Here is a 26,581-nt window from a genome sequence, read left to right as displayed (position 1 = left end):
TATAAAAGCTCTATATCAGTAGATTATATTTTGGTATGATAACCCTTTCTTAGACCCAGCTAAATTGGTGTTATCAGCCGCTAGAGTTGGTGCCCCATTAACTTTACATTACAGGGGAAAAATCAAAAAAATAATCTGCTTTTAGTAGCATAAGAGGGGTCAAACTAGGGGTTTGTCATGATGCCGAATCCATTGCAAGCATTTGTTTTGCACAAAAAACATTCCTTGGGCTATAAATGGCCTCAGAAGACAATGCATGTATGGGTGTGCATTCATGTTAGTCAGAGGCCTTAGGGTTTTATTTCTCGTGCTAATCAGTCTAAAAGCGCCAAATTTTGCACAGATGTAGCCCAGGGCATGCTCTAATGATTTAGCTTGGGTGCCCGAGTCGGTGACCTTCGGGGTCGCCACAGCTCCAGAAAAACAATGGTTTAGTGATGAAAAGTGATGAGTCATCACTTTTCAGAGTTTTGTGGATGTTTTCTGGAGCCCGAAGGTCACCGACTCGGGCGCCCTAGCTAAATCATTAGAGCATACCCTGGGCTACATCTGTGCAAAATTTGGCGCTTTTAGACTGATTAGCATGAGAAATAAAACCCTAAGGCCTCCGACTAACATGAATGCACACCCATACATGCATCATCTTCTGAGGCCATTTATAGCCCAAGGAATGTTTTTTGTGCAAAACAGATGCTTGCAATGGATTCGGCATCATGAAAACCCCCTAGTTTGACCCCTCTTATGCTACTAAAAGCAGATTAATTGTTTTACCTTTTTTCCTGTAATGTAATGTTAATGGGACACCAACTCTAGCGGCTGATAACACCAATTTAGCTGGGTCTAAGAAAGGGTTATCATACCAAAATATAATCTACTGATATAGAGCTTTTATAAAATGCATGATAACCTTTGCCACCTTTTTGATACCGACATCTCGTCTGGCCCATGGACTAAAGGTCATGTCGGCACTTGCACTGGAAACCGGGTTCAAATCCGGAGTGTTAGAGGAAAGTTAACGTTAGCGCAGCTTTAAATATCTTCGCTGAAGAGAGCCGATCGGCAAGCTCACAACACGTAGCAACACGCCACGCTGTGAGCTTGTCGATCTGCTATTTTCTGCTAATGGTTTTCCCAGAATACGGATGCTGTGCTTTAAGTGTTTAATGAGCGGTTGCTGACTGTGGGAGAGACACAATGGCGAGACGCCAGTTTGTGACATTTCTCAGGAAAGACAACTTTCTAAAAGTAGCCCTCACCTAAGCTCTGATTATGTTTTACACAATGGGGGATAGAGAGTGCGTGTGTGTGTGTGTGTGTGTGTGTGTGTGTGTGTGTGTGTGTGTGTGTGTGTGTGTGTGTGTGTGTGTGTGTGTGCGAGCACGGGCATACAGCAAGAGAGAGGAAAAAGAGGGACAGGGGCTAACATGGCTTTGGATGACGTTCAAGGATTCGAGCCCCCAGGGTTGCTCTTGCGATGCATAATCTCATTCTTCTGTCCCAAGACTGTGCTGTGATTCCACTGACTTTTAGTGCTTTGGAAAAAAACAAGAGGCATTCAGAAAAACCTCTCCATATTCTAACGTTTTGTGTTTCTTCGTAATTAAACATCCTACTTGATCCTATAGATAGAGTGTCCCACAAAAGTACACTGATCTGCAAGCTGTTCAACCTTGTATAGATCTGCAACTTTTGCCATTTTTTAAATGATTTGAATCCTGAAAAGTAACCGTTTTTGAGGTTCGCGTGAGGGTTCCAGCCGACAGAAACGGTATGCGATGGCCTCCAGGGCTTAAAAAGCAGAGAGCGTTTTTGTTTCTTCTTTTCTTATGAATACTTCGAGAACCGAGTCAGAGAGAAACACACGCAGACTCCAAGCGACCTCATAAAGAAAGCCAATTTCCATCAGCATCTGATATTGCTACGTAGGCCTGCCTATCTGGGCTCTCATCTGTCCCAGCAGGCGGGTCAGGTGTTTGGTGATGTGAGTTTCCATGGAGAGAGGGCGGGGGGGGGGGGGGGGGAGGTCCCTCTGTTAACCTTTATTCTCCCAGAGGAATTGGCTTCATAACAGACCCTATAGAAATTAACCCTATACCCTCCTCCTCCTCCATTAGCTCCTATATAGTATTACAGCGGTCCGTCAGACGGCCCCTCATTAAAGCTGGGAAGGTTTAACCTCTGCCTCGCCGGCAGCCATCAAGCCACTTCAACCCCTGAGCCGCTCTGCAAATATTTTCCGAGAATTGCTCAAATTCTTCATCTGGCTGCTGCAGCGGTGCTGCTGCTGCTGCTGCTCTGTGCTTCTTGATGTGACATCTGGCGCAATTTTCTAAGTGAGTGAACGAGCGAGGGCATGGCGAGCGCCTGAGTGTGTGTGTGTGTGTGTCACAGTGTGTGTGTGTGTGTGTGTGTGTGTGTGTGTGTGTGTGTGTGTGTGTGCGTGTGCGTTTGCGTGTGTGTGTAGGGGAGCTCAGGAAAGGGTGGGAAGCGGAAAGGTAGTGTCGGTCGGACGTAGGTGTGGTTGTGAAATAAAATCCTGTACGTTTCTTTTTTTCTTTTTCTTTTTTGCCGTACAGCCCATTTCCATTCTACCCTCTGTCCCCCTTAACCTCCCCCCTTCTCTCTCTCCCTCCCTCTCTCCCTTTCCCCTCCTTTGGCCTCTTCCTCGATCACTTTAAAGACAGAGTACAGGTCGTCGCACACCGGTTGTCCCCCGTGCCCCGACAATAGCAGATCTACAAGATCACGGCGCCGGCTTGCACCGTGCCGTGTTGTGATCGTGTAGATCTGGTATTTTCGGTATGGGGGGGCTACAATAAATCAGCCATGACAGAAAAAGGCAGTGGAGAAAGAGGAAAGAGGAAATTACGGAAAAAAAAAGAACGGAATTGGACACAACCCAGACTTCACATCTTGGTTCCAAAACACGAGCAAAAATACCTGGTTCTCGGAAAGCACAACTTCCTAAAAAGCTCCATGAGAGTGGTGCTTGTTGCACACTGGATGACTATAATCTGACTTAACTGTGGGTGTCGAGGCTCCAACACATGAACCCAAACACCACCGCGTGTCCAAAAGCACTGACCCTGATCTTTAAAGACCAAAAACACCCACAAGGGGTTCTAATTCAGTCTGGCTGAGAGGAGGGAGGATGCAACAACATACACTGGACTCCACAAGGAAGCTGGAAATTGTCTATGCAATGGACGGGTCCATTTGGATCAATTTGTGCAAGTTAAATGTGCAGTATACAATAGACCAGTGGTTCTCAAAACTTAAAATTTGAAGGTCTTCCCTTAACTTTGACAGTGTACAAATGGAAATGGACCAGTTAGGGTTCATTTGGTTCCATTTGTACACTGTCAAAGTGTCAATTTAGACCCCCTTAAAGGAACATAGAGAGTCCATGAAATCCACTTTGAGAACCACTGCAATAGACAATGGAGCCAGTTAGAATTACCATCAAAATTAAATGTGTTTTAATTACTTTTTTGTGCTTCCGTTAGCCATGAGCATTGGCAAACTTGATTTACAGTAAATAGCTCATTTCACACATAACAGGTGCGATTCAAAATGCACTTCACGACAAAACAAATGGGTTTTTATTCCCTGTACTCTCACTCTCACCCTACTCTTCTTTTTAAAAGGTCATGTGTCAGACTGATAGACTCACGTGCGTAGGTTAGGATAATAGCCTGCAGTCATCTCCCCATGACATTTACCACACACACGCGCACACACACACATACACAGAAAGAGAGAGGAGACAGGCACACGGTGCAACATATAATAATACACAACATAACATTCATCTGGTGACAGTGAAGGTACCTCAGCTGAACTCGCTGTAGTAGACGGTCAACATGCATGTGGTGTTCAGGGTTTGCTTACACTCTGTTATCACTGGCCTCAGGGCAATGGCCTGTAGCGGGGCTGTGGTCACTGGGCGCGCGCGTGTGTGTGTGTGTGTGTGTGTGTGTGTGTGTGTGTGTGTGTGTGTGTGTGTGTGTGTGTGGAGGATGAGGAGTCGCTGCCTGCAGCAGAGGCGTTCTGCTGTTATTATGTAATGAGATAAAGATCACTGGAGGTTCACGGCAGCTTTGGCCAAAGGGCAGCAGCCAGCCCTTTACAAGAGTTATGTGCTTGTTAGTTTAGCGGCAGTGGTGTGTTTGTGTGTGTGTGTGTGTGTGTGTGTGTGTGTGTGTGTGTGTGTGTGTGTGTGTGTGTGTGTGTGTGTGTGTGTGTGTGTGTGTGTGTGTGTGTGTGTGTGTGTGTGTGTGTGTGTGTGTGTGTGTGCATCACTCTGACATGTGGCTGGCTTTCTGAGGCTGTTGGCATGATGGCTAAATAAAAGCCCTGGAGTTTGTGTCGGTATTCGTGTGATGGTTTATGATTAGAGGTGTGCATGTATAACGACTAGCGAGTGTGTGTACGTGTGTGGGTGCGTGTGTCCGTGTGTGTGTGCGTGCGTGTGTGTGAGACCCATGTGGTTTATGAGGGAGAGGGAGTGCCCAGAGCTGTCATTAGATGGGCGCTATAGAGCCTAAAGACGTGTGTGTGTGTGTGTGTGTGTGTGTGTGTGTGTGTGTGTGTGTGTGTGTGTGTGTGTGTGTGTGTGTGTGTGTGTGTGTGTGTGTGTGTGTGTGTGTGTGTGTGTGTGTGTGTGTGTGTGTGCGTCCTTGCATGTTCTGGACAGCACGTGTGAGCCGTCTGCGGCCGGATTTGAAACGTGTGGGAGTGTTATACTGTATGTGTGGTTTGCCCGTGGGCAACGCTGCAGCCATCAGTTTGACTGATGGTGTCTGCGCATGTGTGTGTGTGTGTGTGTGTGTGCGCGTGTGTTTGCGTGCGTGAGTGTGTGCATGTGTGCTGGTATACAAACCAGACTCATTCATCTGTCTCTTTACTACATTTTCTTTCTGTCGGCTGACACAAAGACTCAACGTGCACAAAAGGCCCCACACCAGTCTAGTGTACCGTTGGGCAACAACCGCTGTGGTCAAGCTAAGCTTGTCTCTGTCTCCCTTTCCTCCCTGTCTCCCTGTCTGTCTGTCTTCCTCTGTCTGTCTCTCGCCCGTTGATTACGACCCTTCTGTCTCACTCTCAGGTAAACACACACTGACGCACACATCCAAACTGCTCATTTAGGTAAATGTGGATGACTGGGCTGGACCTGGCCACCATAAACTATTGTTAGCAAGCAGTAGCTGCATGTGTTCCAGCCTGTGTTTGTGTTTCAGTGGGTGGATGCAAATGAGCATCTTTTTAGGGAAATTCTGTGTGGGCACGGTCGGAGGTGTTTTGATAAACAGCCTAACGGCCATTTACCGCCTGCTAAAAAAGAAGTTTGTCATTCCTTCCGTCTTCCTACTGTCCTCTCACTCCTACAACACTCTTCTCCAGCAAACCCCCATTGTCTATTTGCGTCTATCAGGATCGGATGATTTGGTTCCATAGTAGTCGTATACAAGCACATAGAAGTCATGGGGCAATATGACAATGTCATGCCATGAGTATCCTGGCCCAAATATCTATGATTCTCAATTTATTTTGCGATAATCATCAAGAGTAAATGATACAAATCCCTTGAAATGCCACTAAAATATAGTTTGTGAACATGGACAAATTCAGATTCTTTCCAAACACCCAGCAGATAATCGCTATAAGAGAGACAAATTCGTCAATATGGTTCATTTATTTTGTACAAATGCACTGTAAAACTAGTAGATAGTTTTGTTTTCAGACCACACAGACAGAGGTACAGCAAGGATAACAGCATGAATGAAAAGGAGAGAGAGAGAGAGAAAAGAATACAAAAGAAACCATCTAAAATTATAAGGTGCATAAAAAAAGGACACATACAAAATAGCAACATGCGTGAGAGTCTGTTCCTAAAATAAAACAAGCCCATTGTGGCACAAAGTCAAACTGTACTACTTTTTAACCCATTTTAGTAAAAAAAAAAAAGAAAATCCCTGAACAACACTGCCAGTCTTCTGTCATCAGACTAGCTAGACTTGTGGCTCAAGAAAGTGAGAGACGTGCCAATCCTTGGTCCCTTTCATGATCAATTGAAGTGCAAAAATGTCAGCCTGTTAAACTTTAGTCGTTGCTCGTAGAGGTGTGAGAATGTACCCACACAGGCACTGTAAGCACTCTCTCAGAAAGGCGTGAGGATATTCACCATTGGCCCGATAATGGGAATTACCACAACAAAAACTGTCTGGAATGTTTTTATTGGGACAAAAGATAACGTCTCTCTGTGGGGTGGAAACCTCATTATGTCCAAAACTGTTACTTTTCAGGATTCACACAAAAAAAAAGCAAAAGTAGCAGATCCACAAGCGTGACCGAGCTTGTACCACCTTTAATATTTGACAATTTGACCAATGTTTGACCAGAGGTACTAAAAACGTCTTTAAAGTCCTTACATTGTCACTTTACAAATGTGCAGATACCCTGTATACACTTATACTGTATGTTGGTCTGTTTACTGTTGAGTGAGAAAACAATGTTTAGCTAAACGCCTGGGGACCCCCCAAAATAATGTGGGGAACCCTCTGGGGGTCCTGACCCACAGTTTGAGAACCACTGCTGTAGTGTGATCAAGTAGGCTGTTCATTTATGAAAAAGTAAAAACACAAGAAAAAGTTAGAACACAGAGATAAGAGGTTTCTACCCAGACAGCGATGATGACATCTTATATCTTTTAGCACAAAATAGTTTCACATATAGACAACATGCCTGGCCACGCCCCCTACTTCCGACCGGAAGCCCTTTTTTGGGCTTGATCGTAGCGCGATTTCCTGTTTACGTTCATCTGATCTGATTCTCCTCTTAACTAATGAGACGGGATTGTTTTACTTTGTAATTTTACTTTGTAACTTATGTTAACAATGTCACTTAATGGCAACACTCATCCACTCTGCTGATAAATAAATGAGTTGTGACGATACACACCTGTTCTGCCATCATTCAATGTTATGAGTTGGAGGAAAAAAAAAAGAGATCTCAATTGAAACAATTGCCATAGGCTTTCTTGGGCGTATGCTTTTAGTTGACCTTGTACTAGTGTACTGTCATGAAACTACCTTTTTTCATATGCAAACTTCTTAAAAAATAACGCTATTTAAATTGTTTCAAAAGCTTTATACCCTGTATATATATATATAAAATGTCACAATGCGACATAGCTTTTTACACAATGCTGTACTCCCTCCAACTGCATGTCATATTATATGTTCGCCATTTTAAACTGTTTTTATTTTATTTGACACTTGCTTTGGCAATATAAACATGTCTTCTCATGCCAATAAAGCTCCTTTGAATTGAATTGATATAGGCCTACAAATAAACAGATTTGTGTATTTGAAAGCAAGCATTGAACCTAATCAGTATTTCATGGAAGCGAATGTTGTATGATTTCTAGCTAGCAAACCTTTTCCCTTCAGAACGCTGGTTGATCATGTCAAACGTTGTCATCTCCATTCTCCTCTGTTCTGGGATGAAGTCACAGTTGGCTTGTGTTGTGTGATATGCATTAATGTTTTTACAAATAGGCCTGTCAACAACTCAACCCACTCCAGAATAGACATAATACACATTAGCCCACCTATTATGTGCATCCTATGCTGTGTTCATTTCACTATATCACTGTAAATCATCGATTTAATCCTAATCAAGGCAATATAAATATCCATTCATATTTAATGCTCATTTAATCATTAAATCCTAAACTGTCACGTCAAAACAATGAATACATTTGGCTTTAATAGATACAAAAACAAACTGGATTAATTGAAAATGACAAGTGTTTAAAAGCATTCCTTCAAAGCATCATTGGGAACATTCCTTATCTCAATAACACAATATACAGTACAACATTTGAAACCCTCAACAGTAAAAAAAAAAGGCATGGACAAGTCAAAGAAAAGTGTGTATAAATATTTTATTGCAATAAATATGATGAGGAGACCCTCACATCTGGCTTCATTGGTCCTGGACGTACAGTACAGGTCTGAAAGACAGAAAACAATTGCATTCACAGATACAACACAACAGCGAAGAGCTTGTATTTCAATTATAATCAATGTTGTGTTGTCACAAGTGAAAATAACTTGTACTTAGTTGTAACAAGAGTAGTCCCCATACAGTAAAAGATCGTAGCTAACAAGGCTAATTAGCTAGCATGAGAGTTTTACCTTGTTGTTGTTGTTGTTGTTGTTGTGAGTCGTGCTGCTTCTCTGGGGAGTTTGCTGAGTTTAGGATATGTTAAGGATGTCATCAATACTATTAACTGGTGTAGATAGAATAAAAACATCGAAGATAGCGGTGCGCTTGCATATCAAGAGACCATGACCGCAGTCACCGCACCATCTGACAGCTGGAAAAAAAACCTCCGTTGGTTTAACCCTTTCAGTTCATTGTCATAATCTTTTACTGCAGCGCTGGGCAGTGTTGCCAAAATTTGTGAGAGAAATAAGCCAAACAAGCCAACTCTTGCAATATAAATAAGCAAAAAAAACAAGATAGTTTAGGTAAATAAATTGACTTGGCAACACGTTTATATGCATGCCTGACAGAGAGAACCCGGAAGTTCCCTTTCGACTTGGGGGCGGGGCGTCCCTCCTGCAATCGGCCAGGAATGTTGTCTATACTTGTTGTTTTGGGCATCTAAAGAGCGTCGGGGACAACATTACAATGCTCTCCCCTTTGTGGAGTCCTTCCTACCTACTGTCTGAGCACTTCATGTAAATGAAGAGAGAGAGAGAGAGAGAGAGAGAGAGAGAGACGGCCTGTAGGCGACAGATCATCACATACAGTGGTTCTTCATAACAGAGCATGCAGCCATCTGTCCGAGGGCTGGGATACCTCATTAAGGACCCCGCGTTTGTCCCTGACTGTGGGCCTCCTTTCTACTGTCATACAGACACCCTCTGTGTGTGTGTGTGTGTGTGTGTGTGTGTGTGTGTGTGTGTGTGTGTGTGTGTGTGTGTGTGTGTGTGTGTGTGTGTGTGTGTGTGTGTGTGTGTGTGTGTGTGTGTGTGTGTGTGTGTGTACTTGTGTTACTATATTTGTGAGGACCAAATGTCCCCCACCATGCATGAATTTGAGAAACAGACATTGTTGTGCGAGGACCCATTTTCCTGCGGTCCTCACAAGAAGAAACGGTTGTTGTTTTATGATTCAAAAACATGAGACGATTACGATTAAGAAAAAGACTGAGGTTGAGGTTATAGGGTTAGGACTAGAGTAGGCAATTAGAGGTTGCGTTTATGGGTTGTTGGGATAGAGTTTTTCCTATTGTATACTTAGTTGTGTGGCGATGTCACATACCGTGAAATAGCTGAGAGTTGCTCTTCTCTGTCTATTTTCAATGCTGTCCTAACATTTGGATGTCTTCACAAGTATAGTAATACAATGCCTCTGTGTGTGTGTGTGTGTGTGTGTGTGTGTGTGTGTGTGTGTGTGTGTGTGTGTGTGTGTGTGTGTGTGTGTGTGTGTGTGTGTGTGTGTGTGTGTGTGTGTGTTTGTGTGTCAGTGTGTGTGCGCGCGTGCATGGGGGGAGGGTGTAGGGGGCTCAGGGAGATTTCCACTGTCTCAGGGAACAATGGCGCTTTTGATGCATCTCAGTGTGCTTTTGTCCCGCTAACGAGCGCTAACTACACAAGCCCACACGGACACAGAAGGAGGACGGGGCGGATGGAGGGATGGATGGATGGACGGAGGTGGGGGGAGGGGAGAGCAAACTGAGGGACAGGAGGGGCACAAAAAAAAAGATAAAAAGGGAGGCTCTCTTTTTCGGGGGGCTCCGGACGCCTGCTGAGTATCTGTCAGTCGTTTACAGCCGTGGCTGTTACGCTAACTTACGAGCTTTGGTATTATTGTGTGTGTGTGTGTGTGTGTGTGTGTGTGTGTGTGTGTGTGTGTGTGTGTGTGTGTGTGTGCTGCTGTGTTTGTGGTCTGTATCGTTAGGGCTTATCGTCTACATCTGTGTCTTTTTATATTGGCCACCCCGTTCCCTTATCTTGACTGCAGTTGCACAGAGGAGGCCCTGTCCTGTTTACATACAGAGAGAAACTGGCTGACCTGGTCCACATTCACTTCACACACCGCTAGCTCTAGCATCTATTGTTTTTTAAACTTGACCCAGACAAACAGCACGCACGCACGCACGCACGCACGCACGCACGCACATACACGCGGTGAAGTGCAGTGAGAGTTGGTGGCAGCTTAGCATTCATGTAGCGCAGTGGTTCTCTAACTTTTACATTTCAAGGCCCCCACCTCTCTTAACTCTGACAGTGCCCGTCGGGGTCCATTTGGTTCCATTAGTACACTGTCAGAGGAGTTGCAGACTTTAAAGGGTCAATTTAGAACTCCCCCTTCCCCCCCAAGGAACGCTGCGAGTCAGCTGACCCCACTGTTGTTGTGCGTGGATAAAGAGAGAGAGAGAAAATAGAGAGCGCTGTATCTCGTTTTCTGCACCCGCCCTGGGTTTCATAACTGCGGTACAGCCATTTCCCCGCCCGCGGGGATCAATGAAGGTCTATCTATCCATCTAGAGAGAGGGAGAGAGAGAGAGAGATGGGATGAAGTAGCGAGGAATGCAGCCGTGAAAGAAAAGAGGAGAGGGAGAAGGAGTGCATTATATATAAAGAGACAGAGGGAGAGAGAGTATCATCAGGTTTCAAAGGCTGTTCAGCCCAGGCCTTTGTCCTGGGGGGTAATAATGCCATTATGGTGACAACAAGAGCAGCAACGCCCAGCCAGCCGTGCAGCTATAGCTATAACCAACCTACCAGCCCCAGCTATAGCCAAATACTGTAGCCTGCCCTGCTCTGCATGCATGGCCCCCGGGGGGCAGTGCTCGGGTTTCCCTATCCAGTCCACGCAGGCAGCAGTGCAGTGTCAATGTACACTTCTGTCCCCTCAAGTCGCAGTGTCACGCGATACAGCGGGGAAGTAGAAAGAACGACGTGCGGTTGATTAGAATTGATTTGCACTTTTTGATAGTGGGATAGGACAGTGTAATACATTTCAAGGTCTCCCCTTAACTCTGACAGTGTACAAATGGAACCAAATGGACCCGTCAGGGTCCATTTCGTTCCATTTGTATACTGTTAGAGTTACAGACTTGTATGGGTCAATTTAGACCCCCCTAAAGGAACCTAGAGAGTCTAGGACTAGGACTCTAAATCATGATTGCCGGTTTTCGGCAATGGACAGAAAAATCTGGCACCGGACAGACTCTACGCATGTTCACACGTTGCGTGATGTTGTAATGTTGTTGTCACACAATACGGACGAGTGTTGATTACCCATGAAACAATGTCGACAACTTGATCCCTATTCTGGGTCAAATGTCAGCTCTGCAGAGGGAAAACATCAGGGTCCCTTAGTACAGAGCCCTGAGCGACTCCGCTCAACTAAGTATAAGTAAGTGGTTGAAAATCGACTTTCACACCAACAAGTGGCGACGCAAGTGCCAACATCGACAAGCCTTCAGCCCCATAGGCTGCCCTTACTGGTGCCTGTAAAACTAATAATAATAATAATAAAAAAAGAAAAAAAGACCCCCTGCAGATGGGTGTCCCAACAGGTGCCTGCATGTAAAAGGCATTTATTCCTGTGAATAAAAATCCCTCTGAGTAAGCACATGCTTCAGCCGGCGGGGCCCCGGCCGCCCGTGGCTGGGCATTCACACACACTGGCAAAAAGGACAGGGGGATTCATGGCTGTACCCCCGCACTGCTGACCTCAGCCGCTTCTGTGTGTGTGTGTGTGTGTGTGTGTGTGTGTGTGTGTGTGTGTGTGTGTGTGTGTGTGTGTGTGTGTGTGTGTGTGTGTGTGTGTGTGTGTCTGTGTCTGTGTGTGCATGCGTGGGCATGCGTGCGTAGCAGCTCGCAGAAAACAAAAGGTAAATAATATGCAGGGCAAAACACATCTGTAACAGTGCACGTGTATGCGCTTCGTGGTGTGACGTGTGTATGTGTGTGCGTTGGATTCCTAAACAGTTTCCCCCTCCCCCCTTCCCTAAAGGTCAGGGATAAATCCATGGGTGCCGGTACGGTTAAGGGTTAGATTCTTTTTTGTTTTGTTTATTTGGATTCTTGGGACATTTTTTGAAAAGACTCTGTGTGGTTTGGAAACGGCTGCAGCACTGAAGTAGCCAGTCCCGACCACAGCAATGCACTTCCACACCCACACAGCCACATGTGCTCTCTCTCTCTCTCTCTCTCTCACACACACACACACACACACACACACACACACACACACACACACACACACACACACACACACACACACACACACACACACACACACACACACACACAGTCACCCGAGTGACACAATCTGACAGAGAGCTGCTGACATCTGTGCCCGCAGTCTGATCGCAGTTCTGTTTCAGGGCAGGAGTGGGGAGGTCTGACCTCTGACCTTTGAACTCTAACCCCTCAGGCACCTTCCGTCGTCGTGTGGGCACCCCATGCACGCTGTAGTTCCCCAAGTTCCTGGAACGCCACACATAGCTGAGTCACGCGGGTTTAGGAAGCGCTTCAAGTTTATATACACTCCTTACACCAAAACCGCTCTGCCTGAAACCCCCGAAACCCCTGGGTTTCTTCACATCCCAAGGTCCTCTCATTGACCTTTTGAGACGCCCCAGTGGCTGCTGGGTGTTGTAGTCCATGACTATACCGTCTGAGCGTCACCAGTGATGGGAAGAAGTACTAAAAAATGTGTTTTTACTTAAGTAAAAGTAGCAATAATTACACTGTTTCAAGTAAAAGTCTGCTATCCAAATTCTAAGTAATAGTCATTATGCAGAATGTCCCACTTCACATATGTTCTAATGTATACAAATCGTTTCAAAATAGGAAGCTAGATCTGCTATTTTCAAAAGGCCAAAGTTCAAACAGGGCTGAAGTTGTTAATGTGTGTTTTGCTAAATCTGCAAAGTAACTAGTAACTTAGGTTTTCAAATAATTGTAGTGGAGTAAAAGTATTTGCCTCTGAGATGTAGTGAAGTAGAAGTAAATTGGAAAAAGTCCAGTAGAGTAAAAATACCTCAAAATTGAACTTAAGAAACATTACTTGAGTACATGTAGTTAGTTACTTTCCACCTGCTGTGCGTCACTATAGAGCTGAGGCACAGAGGGAAGGAGTTGAGTGGAATCTCTCACTTTGACACCCCTCTAGTCCCAAAGGTTAGGGTTTATATTAAGGATGGGATGACAGACGAATAGATCGGAGAGAGAAACCGGAGAAGCTACTGTTAGCTACTGTTTGTAAGTCAATCGCAAGGGTGTTACTGTATAAAGAGATGTGTGTTATAAATACTAACTTGTCTTGACAACTAAAGGAAAGAGAAAAAAAAAGAAATGTAATTGTATTCATTGTGACCGCAGGCCGCATTTAGTATGAAAACCTTCAGATCATGTCTGTCCGTCCGTGCATCACGCCTCATGTCACAATCCATATATGGCCAAGATCCCTGATGTCATCAATATTAAGCCCATATCTGGGAATGCCCATATATGGTCTGTGTGTCAGTGATGTCTTATGCACTGTCCACATATGGCCAAGATCCCTGATGTCATCAATATTAAGCCCATATCTGGGAATGCTGAAATATGGACATATTGTGTCAGTCTCAGGGCGAGGTTGCTTCTCGCCCTTAGAGCGTCTGTCTTATTGGTATACTTAGTGGATACCTACCTACCTGCCTGCCCAAACACTGACACAAAACAACAACCTCCACAGGCAAATGGACCTGGCACTCCATTCTCCACCCATTCTCGGTATTACACACGCACACACACACAGCCACGCACACACACACACAAAAATATTGCTTATCAGAACCAACAGAATATCATGCCCACTCCTTTCCTTTCCTGGCCTAATGAATTAATGGAATAAGGATACACACAATCACTCACACTTAATGCTGGGGGGAAAGAACACACAACACACAATGTTATTCCCTATGGCAGAACAGTACGGCCACCAGCGCCATATCTGCCATGTAGAAGCCATGTTTCAGCTGTGTAGGTGACATGGGAGCGTGACAGCGTGTGTGCGCGTGCAATGACAGAGGCGACATACACTGTAGAGAAGATATGTGTAGCCTATATAGCCTCATTTCAAAAGACTTGCGATTGGCCTGAAATAGAACGGTGAACGTAATGGATACGTACACATCGGCTGGCTTCTCTCTTATAATAAGACACACACACGCATAACGCGGCTCGGGTTGCTCTGGAGTAGACTACAGTCTACAGTAGGAAAAGGAAGTTCCCACAGATTGCATTGTGTGTTTGTGTTAGGTAAGACCGTGCCAGCATCATTACCGAGGACGATACGCTCACACACACTCGCACGCGGGGGCGCGGAACACACGTGCACGCACATACACATTTAAAAGGGTTGCGCTTCCCTGACAGTCCAGCTGATCTGCCGTTGACCTGATCATCACCAACCGGAGGTCAGAGCGGGAGAGGAAAGCATAGAATGTGCTGAGAGAGGGGGAAGGATCAAGGAAAGAGGGAAGACGATAGGAAAAGGAGAAGAGCGTAGACAGCAGGAAAGGACAACTAGGAATCGAGATAAAAAAGAAACCAAGGCCGAGTTTGATTGACTGACAGATCAATGGAATCAATTATAAGACCCTATTAGCCTCATTCTCCCCACTCCCACACGCACGCACGCACGCACGCACGCACGCACGCACGCACGCACGCACGCACGCACGCACGCACGCACGCACGCACACACACACACACACACACACACACACACACACACACACACACACACACACACACAGCCCCTTTCCTTCCCTCCTCTATTTCTCCTCCTCTCCGTCTCTCACAGTCTCGGGGCGAGTGGGCAGGCATGTCACATGGTCGTGTTTGTGAGACAGGAGGAGGAAATTGGACGACAATAGTTCTTCCTCTGCGTGTCTGCTTCTCCTCCTCCTCCTCCTCCCATTCACCTCTCACACACTGCCTCCCCTCCCTCCCTCCCTCCCTCCCTCCACTTCCTTCACCCGCCCGCCCGGCTGTAATGGCTAACGGTATCATTCTAATTCTGCCCACTGAAAGCCTCCCCAAAGCCCATTAGAATGTCAATGGCCGTCCTGCAAGGGCAAGTGTCCAGAGTGAGTGCAGTCAGCAGCGTACGGGAGTGAGAGAGGGAGGCACGGTGACAGCTGCCTGAAGAGCTCATTAATACTTTGTAACACATAAAATAGAGAAATTACAGAATGTATTTTCAACTGAATATGATGTCTCAATGAATAAGAATGTCGTATTCTCAATGTGTCAAGTGCTTGCTGAAACATAATTACATATTTTTCAATGTGTTAAGCCAGTGGTTCTCAACCTTTTCAGGCAGCGACCCCCAACATAATCATATTTGAACTGGGGACCCCCCCACCCTGACAAGCACTAAGAGTTGAGTCATTACATTTTCTATAACACGCTTCTATTGTGAAAATAGACAATCTACTTGCTGACGTTGTGAGCATGTAGATCTGCTATTTTCACAATTTCTCCCTCTAATATTTGACAATTTGACCAATGTCATTTTAGAGGTATTAAAAAGTCCTTCAATTGTCACTTTAGAAATGTGCAGATACCATCTATCTATACACTTAAACTTTAAGCCATAATGAAAAATAATGAATTGTCAAGCCTAGACTTATTTTTCAGTGAGACTTTACCGCAAGCATGCAGGTGTCACTTGAGTTTGCGGAGCAATTAGTGGCATGTCTAGTACAATTAGTCCTTGGAGGACAACAGAGATTAATGGCAGTCTTAAGGTGAGCCGTGGCCTCTTCTTCCTCTTACCGCTTCAGAATGACCATGACATTCAGGTGAGGAAGAACGAGAGAAGCAAGAGAACTTTGGGCCTAAAGGGAGTCAACAGAACAACGCAGTTAAATAAGTTCAGGAGTGTGCAATGCGGAGAAGAAATGACCACACACGCACATCAGTCCTTGGTCGTGCAAGGTCTCTCATTCAGACTTATTAGAGTAGTTCAGACTCTACGGCTATTTACGTTTAAACTGATTACCGCTAAGCTGACCTCTCACTCGCTATACACCAAATTTAAACCCAAAGCCAATCAAACGAGCGCTGGCGGTGGTAAGCTCTCACACAAGTACACATTCTCATACATACACGCACACACATTCCCCTCGTGAACCTACAGCATATAGTCACTGTGAAACCTCGTATCTCCAAGTTTCAAATTTGTATGTTTCTTCGCAAAGTAAAGCCCTTCTTCATCATACAAGGCTGTCGCACAAAAGTAGTGAAAACAGCCGATCTACAAGCACACAACGCCTCGCACCGCGAGGCGTTGTGTGCTTGTAGATCGGCTGTTTTCACTAGTTTAAATCAGTTTTAAAATGATAAATTCAAAACAAACATACATGGTTTCCACCTGACAACAACCATATCGTCTCTGTTGTGTGGAAACCTCATCATGGCCAAAACTGTTACTTTTCAGGATTCAAATGACGAAAGTAGCAGATCTACAAGCTTCGAGCTTGTGGATCTGCTACTTTTGATGCTTTTGTGTGGCGCTGTTGGATGATCAAGTAGGACATTCGTTTACCAAAAAACACAAACCGTTTAAATATGGAGATAAGGGCTTTCTGCCCTAAATACAAGCATTCTTACACAGGACTGCACACAATGATTCCAGGCTTTCAGTGGAGCGTGGACATGTGAGTGGATTATGGTTTGTGTTTTATTGCACAGACTATAATATGCTTTACAGTACAGTACTCACACACACACACACACACACACACACACATACACACACACACACACACACACACACACACACACACACACACACACACACACACACACACACACACACACACACACACATGCCATTGTAGCATGCATTGCACACAGTCACACACACGTACACACACACACACACGCACACGCACACGCACACGCACACGCACACAGATGCACAAATTCACCCAGATTCTTCTGTAATTGAGCAGCGCTGATAAGGAAATGCCAAGACCTCAACATGTAAACATAGACTTAACCAGCCATACATATAATAAGCCCTTTCTGTCTGTCTCTTTGACTCGGAATCTGTCTATATCTGTCTGTCTGCCTCTCAGTCTGCCTCTCTCTCTCTCTCTCTCTCTCTCTCTCTCTCTCTCTCTCTCTCTCTCTCCCCCTCTCTCTCACATGGTGAGTAGCCCCTAGTGGCCTTGGTGTGGTCTAATAGACTGAAAGAGAGAAATGCATGACGGCATCTGATAAGACAAATAGAACCGTTCCACAAAGTGCATTTTGTCCAAGCCACCCACTTAGGGGATAATTTCCATCTGTTGTTTTCTTTCTTTCTTTACTTCTGTTGGCATCTCGCTCCTCTTGCCAACATTTTTCTACACTTTGTCTGCTTTTCCTCCAACTCTGCCTCCATTCGTCTCTCTCTTGCAGGCAGCTTTGAAGCCTAATTCATACTTGGACGCACAACGAAAGTTTGGTTATTTTCGGCGAGCGAAAATATGAGCCCTTTAAGGCCTCGGTTATTCTCTGACACGGTTTAATTGGTTTCTCTTGTTTTGCGAAAGCAGTCGGTTTGGTATCTCCCCAAGGGCAAATGAGGCGTTTATTTATGCAAAAGCAAAACCCCAAACCCAGACGCCTTTTCCTTTCAAGGTAACAGCTTCAAAATAAAATGAAGGAAGTCGGCCAGTGGAATAGTGAAAGGAATGGCAAAAATGTGTCAAGGATCGCTAAGATGAGTTGATTAGATGTGTCTGCAACTCTGCATTGGTACTGAGCAGTGTTGATTTCGTCGACTAAAACTATGATGAAAAATGTTTGTCGTTGGCGTTTTTTTCACTGACAATAACTAAATCAAATCTAAGCTGTGATGACTAAAACTAGGACTAAATATACTGACAATTTTGTCAACAAAATAAAAACTAGACTAAAACGTTAGGGAGGGACTAGTGAGAAGAGTCATTTTATGTTTGGTTGCTCTCAGGTGTTGCGTGCTTGCGTTATGAGCTTGTAGATCAGCACGCAACCAAGTGTAAAATCAGTCATTATGATGCCATCAAGGCCCGCCAAAATACATTTTAGTTAAACTAAATCAACTGTAGATTTAGTCGCCTAAAAACGTATGATATTTAGTCGACTAAAATTAGACTAAAATTAAAACTTTTCAGGTGACTAAATTATGACAAAACAAAACGTGCTGTCAAAAAACAACATTGGGAGGTATACACAGTAAAATCCTGAGCGTCCATTTTCCGGGTCCATTTGTAGACTCTCTGGGATAAATTTACACTCACGATTGCCTGGGTTAAATGACATTTCGTCGCCTTTAGTGTTTGGGACCACATGTTGCCTGTAGTTGTTCATGCATGATTGAGGTTCCCAGCTGCCTCCCGAGTGCGTCACTGACCTCATGAACGAGCCCGTAAATTAGCCAAGTTGTTTAATTCACTGACATTCACTGCCAAGAGCCCAGCCCAGGTCTTTCTCTTTCCACCCGGCCCTCCTTATGTCCGTTTTTTTTTATCTGATCCCCTCTCGCCGCCCCAACCTCTCTCTCTCTCTCTCTCTCTCTCTCTCTCTCTCTTTCTTTCTTTCTGTCTGTCCGTCTGTCCCTGTGAGTCAGTGGGTTTCTGTCAAGGTCACTCGCGTTCCAGTTCATCTTTAGTGGCTAGTGCAGGGGTCTTCAACGTTTTCAGGCCAAGGACCCCTTAGTCGACAGAGAGATGAGATGAAGCAGGGACCCCCACAACAGATACCATATAGTTTAATCGTTTGACAGCACAATCATCAATGTATTTCAGATATTTTCAGATATTTAACTGTAAATAATAAACTTGACTTTTCACTCTGTACTCTACTATTTATCCCTCTACACAAAACCTCTTTGCCGAAAATAGCCGATCTACAAGCTCGCTGCGAGGCGTTGTGAGCTTGCAGATCTGCTATTTTTGGCTCTAGTTCTCAGAATATGGACACTAGGGTTCAAGTGGTTAATATAAAAAAGGAGAAAAAAAGTTTCTATCACACAACTAACTAACTAACTAACTCTGAGGACCCCTTAGGGGTCCCGGACCCCCTGTTGAAGACCCTTGGGCGAGTGGTTTAAAAATGGGTCTATATTTCTTGCCCTCATACCGCAGATGATGAGGAGTGTGAGATTCAGATAGGCCTGTGGTGTCAGGGTCAGTCTTGGAAGCGGGTGTGTATGTGTGTGTGCGTGCGTGCGTGCCAGAGAGAGGCTTCAGTTGCCTCATGGCGCGGTATGGGGAGAATGCCCGCGCATGCCAGGCTGTTTTCATGGAGATGGCATGGCGAGAAAACCCACAAAAGCAGCCTGGCATCCGAGGCTGGTGAGCGGAGAGAAGAGAAAGGCAGGCTTTCATAAACACACTCAATAGATTGGAGAGGGCAAGGATCGCCCCTCTCTCTCTCTCTCTCTCTCTCTCTCTCTCTCTCTCTCTCTCTCTCTCTCTCTCTCTCTCTCTCTCTCTCTCTCTCTCTCTCTCTCTCTCTCTCTATCTCGCTCTCATTCTTTTCCTCATTCTCTTGTTGTTCGCTCTCACTCTGTTTTTCTCTAGCTAGCTCCTTCTGCTGATCACCTCCTGAGTTTCCCATGATGGGGTTTAGCCTTAAAGCGCTGGTCAGCGTCCGTCCGTGTGTGTGTGTGTGTGTGTGTGTGTGTGTGTGTGCGCGCGCGCGTGTGTGCGTGTGTGTGTGTGTGTGTACGTGCGTGCGTGTGTGTTAAGTCCATGACCTCCTTTTCATTCCTGCTCATTAACATGTGAATGGCCTCCCAACATAAGCGAGTCATAATGGAGCGAAGGGAGAAAGCGAGGGGAAACAGAAGGAGGAGAAAGAAGTGCATAAGAAGAGGTTAAAATGGTTCCCTCGTTCGTGTACACGGGAGGGGAAATAACAAACCTGCTCTGACTCCTGATCTGATTCCACCTCAGCCAGACATTACACACAGGATGAAATCCCCATCGTTTAACGTTTTAACCTGGAAATGAATGAGGGATTTTACCGTGTGAGAGGGTTTTCTGTTTACCCTACAGATCACTGGGAAGCCCCGGGTCTACAAGACAGGCTTAACTTTAAAACTCTGGCTTCGCAAACAATCGGAGCTGAGCTCGACGGAACAGTGGGATAAAAGACTTGAGGAGGAAAAACTAAAAGTCACACGGCTTCACGATAACCCAGTCTAAGCCGGTGGTTCTCAACCTTTTCAGGCTGTGACCCACCAAAATAATCATATTTTAACTGGGGACCTCCCACCTTGATGAGCACTAAGAGTTGAGGCATTACATTTTGTATAACAAGGTCTATTGTGAAAATAGCAGATCTACATGCTCACAACGCCTCGCAACGCGAGGCGTTGTGAGCATGTAGATTGGCTATTTTCACAATTTCTGCCTCCAATATTTGACAATTTGACCAATGCTTAATTTGACATTTTAGAGGTATTAAAAAGTCCTTAAATTGTCACTTTAGAAATGTGCAGATACCTTCTATACATTTAAACGTATACATACGTATATCATTTAATACGTTGGTTTCTTTACTGTTGAGAGAGAAAACAATGTTTGCACATTAAGTTAATCATCTGGGGACGCCCCCAAAATAATCTGGGGACCCCACAGGTTGAGAAGAACCACTGAGATAAAAGACTGGAGAGGAAAAGTCCCACGGCTTCATGCACGATAACCCAATCTAAGCCATATTATCCATCCTCATATATTTGTGTGTGTGTTCGAGCAAAGTGCCGATCCCTGGTAATTCTGTGTGAACCGGCTCACCCACAGCCAACCCCTGGCCCACTGTGTGGACAGTGCCGTTCCCAGACCACTACTACAACACACACACACACCCACCCCGACACCCCCAGCCCTGTGTGGGCCGTCCCGTCTAGCTCCGCTCAGACCTGAGCCTGGCACCCTGCCCTGTTTGTGCAGGTGTCTGCGCTTCACCCAACACCACCAGCCTCGCTGCTGCTCTGTGCCAAGCAACATGGAGGAGAGGAGAGGATGGGGGTGGCAGGAGAGGAGAGATGAGGAAAGGAGGGGAGAGGAGAGGAAAAGAGAGTCATAATAGAGAGAGAATGTCTGCTGATTGATCCGACACCTGAGACAGCACTCTCTTCTCTCGAGTGGGAGCAGATGTTATGGAGTAGCGAGCTAATAGCGCACGTGTGTGTGTGTGTGTGTGTGTGTGTGTGTGTGTGTGTGTGTGTGTGTGCGTGTGTGCGTGCGTGCGTGCGTGCGTGCGTGCGTACGGGAGTGGTTACAGTAAAGTCTGTAGCATGTTTTTGAGGACAGCTCCGGTAACGTGATCTCTCCCTCTCTCTCCCTCTCTCTCTCCCAGTCACTGTAGTGGTTCTCAGCCTCATTAGCAGCATTCATCACTGGATGTCTGACTTTGACCCAAATGTCAGAGAGTCCAGTGAAGTGAACTAACCACAGAGCCAACCACACGCTGGAATAGTCTTGTGTTCACTGTAATGTGTGTGTGTGTATGTAGCCAATGTGTTTTGGTGTGTCGGGGAGTTTTTGCGCGGGGTCCTCTCGGCGCAGCAGAGACGCCTTGATGTCTTGAACCCCACCTCCGTTCATGTGCCAGTTGGTAACACACACTCTCGTAATAGACGCACACACACACACACACACACACACACACACACACACACACACACACACACACACACACACACACACCGTGGCGCGCAGCGGCAGCTAAGACACGTTCTCACAGAAAAATGTTCCATAGTTTTGGGTGGCCGCCGAAAAGCTTAGCTTTGTTTTTCTTGCTATTCACACATTTTACGATCATTCAAGGGGTGGGGGAGAGAGAGAGAGAGAGAGAGAGAGAGAGAGAGAGAGAGAGAGAACTCCAAAAGTCCCTGCAGCCGCAAGTTTGCGAGCCCTCTGTTTATACTGCTTTGATTTGGAAGATATGTATTTATTTTCACTGAGACCGAGCCCTATTTGCCTGTGTGTGTGTGCGTGCGTGCGTGTGTGCGTGTATGTTTGTGTGTGTGTGTGTGTGTGTGTGTGTGTGTGTGAGTACACTTTCACGCGTTTGCACACGCACATGTGTCCGTGCAAAGACACCTACGCATGCAGAGTTGGTGACAGCTAATGTGTGTTTTGTGTAAGAGCTGTGACACTTTAATGATTGCACTATTTCGTCCTAGTTCCCCAGCCTGTCTAGCTGTACTTACTCAGCCTGTCTAGCTGTACTTACTCTGTGTGTGTGTGTGTGTGTGTGTGTGTGTGTGTGTGTGTGTGTGTGTGTGTGTGTGTGTGTGTGTGTGTGTGTGTGTGTGTGTGTGCGCGCGCGCGTGTGCGTGTCCGTGTCCGTGTGCGTGTGTGTGTGTGTGCTTGCATGAGCGTGTGCGTGCAGTGGACCACCTCGGCATATAACAAACTGCGGCGTCCTTCTCAAATTCCGCCGTGGTGGTTTCACAGTTCAGCTCATGCTGGAAAGGCACTCTTCTCCCATCATGTCCCGTTTAGCTACCCGACCCTATTGACACCGTATCCATGGTGACGGCTGAGGCTATTGTCTGCAGTAATAGGTGTCATAATAAACCCCCCCCCGCCTCCCCTCCCCTAACCAGCACCTCACTGTTAGTCAGTGCATATTTGCTCTGTGGCGCTAATGGGATAGACTTGAAATCCTCAACTAGCCCCAGCGTTGCACTGTCAACAGCAGCAGCAGGACCCAGAATAAATAGGCCTGGTCAATGTTAGCATTGGCTCCTCCGCACACACTCGCACACACGCGCGCACACACACACTCAAACACACACGCAAACAAACACAAACACACACTTTTGCAATGTGTTTTTCCCCCCTCAGCTCACAGGTAAGTAACTGGAGTAGGCCCGGGTCCTCTCCAGTGCCCTGCAGTGACACTGTATTCTGTGAATGTAATGTGCATGCCTGCGGTTTCATCATGAAATGAGTGCGTGTATAAGCTGTGTGTGTGTGTGTGTGTGTGTGTGTGTGTGTGTGTGTGTGTGTGTGTGTGTGTGTGTGTGTGTTTGTGTAGCAACCCGTATATCGTCACTGTCGGGCAGAAACCTCGTATCGCCAAGTTTCTTTCGTTAAGTAAAGCCCTGCTTCATCGCACAAGACTTTCGCGCAAAACTAGTGAAAATAGCAGATCTACAAGCACACAACGCCTCGCGGCGCGAGGCGTTGTGTGCTTGTAGATCGGCTATTTTCACTAGTTTTAAGTCATTTTTTAAATGATAAATATTGTCTGCCCTGATGAAGGGGTCCACATGACCGAAACGTCGAAATAAAGCTACTTTTCTTCTTGACAGTGTGCGGTGTGCCTCTTCTTTGATTTTACCATCAGAGATCCTTTTTTGAAATGATAAATACAAAGCGAACGGTTTTGGACATACAAGGTTTCCACCCGACAAGACGGATATACAGTATACATGTATGTGTGTGTGTGTGTGCAGTTATGACTGATTGATTGATTGATTGATTGACTATTGATTGATTGACTGACTATGCTGTGGTGATGGTATATCCAGTCATGCTGCCCAGTATGGTGCTGCACCGGGCCTCTGTGCACCCGTACCAGAGGGGCTTCTACTGCGCAGACTCCAGCTTGTACTACTCCTACAAGAGTAGCACCGTGCCCTCCTCCGTGCTCATCGCCGTGGGGGTCTCACTGCCCACGGTGTCCGTAAGTCACCGTCCCCTACCCACCCCTAAACCTACCCCACCCCACCGGCATGGAGCGCCTAGCGGGCCCCCGGACCCGCCCCGGGGAACAAGAGAGTTGGAAACACGGGGGCGATGGCTGGATGGATGGATGGATGGTCCAGAGTGTTCGAATGATTATCATGTATTTTCTTTTTTTGGTTAATCTTTGATTATAATTTTTTTTTATCGTTGCTGTCGGGCATAAACCTCTCATCTCGTTTTAACTTTGTAGTGTTTTTTTTTATAATCACACTATGGTGTCAGACAAAAGCATCAAAAGAAGTAGATGTACGAGCTCGAATGGCGGCATGAAGTGACACGTTTCGAGCTTGAGATTGATTTCTTTTGCAGTTTTAGAATTCGAATCCCAAAAATAGCATTCACAACGTGAAGCGGTGTGGCATGTCGTGAGCTTGCAAATCAGCTTTTTCGTCCCCGCCACCATTTAAACGTGTTTTTAAATAAAGTAACAGTTTTGTTTTCCCCCGGCAGCAACAATTTTAAAGGTATTAAAGATTAGCCAGTGGCTCCCCGAGACGGCCATATTTGGGACATCCTCCTCCAGCCACGCCCCCTGCCCCTTCCCTCTCCCGTGTCCCACGACCCCCCTGTGCTGCCGACGCCCGGCATCCTCGCATCCCCCTGCCTCACCTCCCTGTTTGTGTCTGTGTCATTGACCTGGTTGCATTTCTGTCCTCCCCTCCTCTCTCTCTCTATGTCTCTCTCTCTTGCACTCTACCTATCTCTCTCTCTCTCTCTCTCTCTCTCTCTCTCTCTCTCTCTCTCCTCCCCTCCTCCTCCTCCTCTCCTCTCTTGTGTCTTGTTGTAGCTGGCCTGCCTTTCCTCATCATTGAGACTAGCACCATAAGGCCGTACCAGCGAGGGTTTTACTGTTCGGACGAGTCCATCCGCTACCCCTATAAAAACGGAGACACCATAAGCGATGCCGTGCTTTGTGCCGCTGGCATTCTAATTGCCATCCTCTCTGTAAGTCTACCTCTATGTCTCTCTCTCTCTCTCTCTCTCTCTCTCTCTCTCTCTCTCTCTCTCTCTATCTCTATCTCTATCTCTCTCTCCACCTCTCTCTCTCCACCTCTCTCTCTCTCTCTCTCTCTCTCTCTCTCTCTCTCTCTCTCTCCCTCTCTCTCGCTTGTCCCCCTCCCCGCTTTAGACTCCCCCTTAACAGTGTTAAACTACTCTACCATGGACCCTAAAAACTTTAACAATGGATAGATGATGAAATCACATACATAACACACACGCACGCACGCACACACACACACACACACACACACGCGCGCGCGCGCACGCATGCACGCACGCACACACACACACACACACACACACACACACACACGCACACGCACAAAAAGGACAACTTTTTATAGCTTTAGGTCATGATGACATCATGCACTACACACTGCAAACCCTTCAAGGCTTCGTGCTATCAATGTGCTTCATGCATCTCTGCTCTGCTGTTCTGTTGGACTGTGTTCCTCTTCCATATCAACTCGTGTGTGCGTGCGTGCATATGTGTGTGCATGTGTGTGTGTGTGTTTGTGTGTGTGTGTGTGTGTGTGTGTGTGTGTGTGTGTGTGTGTGTGTGTGTGTGTGTGTGTGTGTGTGTGTGTGTGTGTGTGTGTGTTAGTGTGTTAGTGTAAAAGGGCTGTTTTTTATTACATTTGGGTAAAGAGTCAGTGAGGGATTCTAAAAGCCCCACAGATAACTGTGCATGTCAGAGAAGGCAGTGTGTGCGCGCGCGTGCGTGCGTGCGTGAGTGTACTTAGGATTAGACATTTAGACTGAGGTTAGGTTTAAGGATCAGGGTTAGTGTGTTTTCCCTGTTTAATTTGGACTGAATAATAGCCGATTGCCGTGCTGCAGCACGTAGATCTGCTATCTTCAATGCCGTCCTAACATACTGCTGTCCTCACAAGTATAGCTATACATGTGCGTATGTGTGTGTGTATTCATACACCATTCTCATGCCCCTCCCTGCCACCATGCCCCCTGTGCCCTCCACAGGGCAGTGGGTGAATGTGTCTCTGGCCTCTCTCATGTCTGCTAGCCTAGGGGCATACAGCAGCACCACCACCACCAGACAGCAGCCATCCCCAAGCCTGGGAAGCTCTCTAGTCTGCTCCACTGGTTCCCAAACACTGGGTCGGGACCCATTTGTGGGTCACGGACCAATTATTATGGGTAATAAAAACAGGCCATCTGGCCAGTGATGTATATCGGACCAGTTACCCCTATATGGAGACCCCTGGTACCCATATATGGAGATCCATGTACTGTATATGTAGATATGCTGTGAGAGCCCAAACATGCTTACTCAGTTATTCGTTATGTGAAAGTTCTATGATGTTTATGACATCTGACATCATACCCTTAAATGCCCATACATGGAGATCCCTGTACACTAATTTCTGTCACTACATTAAAGAAAAAAGAAATATAGACATTAAAACAATCAAAAAAACACATCTAAGAAATTCCATAAATAGAAATGTATAATAATAAACAAGTGACACGTTGTCTGCTTATAGATCTGCTGTTTTCACTAGTTTGGGTCCTGGGAAAACATCTAATCTCTCTTTTGGATCTCAACCTGAAAAGTTTGGGAACCACTGCAATGGTCTAGTCTAGACCAGAGCTTCTGAAAACGTTGACGTTTTTCATAGACCCCCATAACTCCGAGAGTGTACGAAGGGTTCCGTTTGTACACTCTCAGTGTTACAGACCTTACAAGGGAGCCCCCCCCCCCCCCCCCCCCCCGCTCCAAACCCCCATAAATTA

At 46.0% G+C, this 26,581-nt stretch overlaps 1 protein-coding gene across 2 annotated transcripts in view; it reads left to right on the top strand.

Moving 5' to 3' along the window:
- Positions 1-26,581, top strand: part of plpp3 (phospholipid phosphatase 3) — a 62,440-nt gene that overhangs the window by 6,051 nt on the left and 29,808 nt on the right. The window contains exon 2 of one of the 2 annotated variants that reach the window (XM_080733841.1): positions 23,608-23,762. In XM_080733841.1, the coding sequence (XP_080589967.1) occupies positions 23,608-23,762 (155 nt within the window). Of the gene's footprint in view, positions 1-23,607; positions 23,763-24,611; positions 24,770-26,581 lie in introns of both variants that reach the window. The other variant, XM_080733840.1, reaches the window with a different exon arrangement.

This window comes from Nannobrachium achirus (genome assembly GCF_963921795.1).
Source record: "Nannobrachium achirus genome assembly, chromosome: 1".
NCBI lineage: Eukaryota > Metazoa > Chordata > Actinopteri > Myctophiformes > Myctophidae > Nannobrachium > Nannobrachium achirus.
This window is presented reverse-complemented; position numbering and strand designations above follow the sequence as displayed.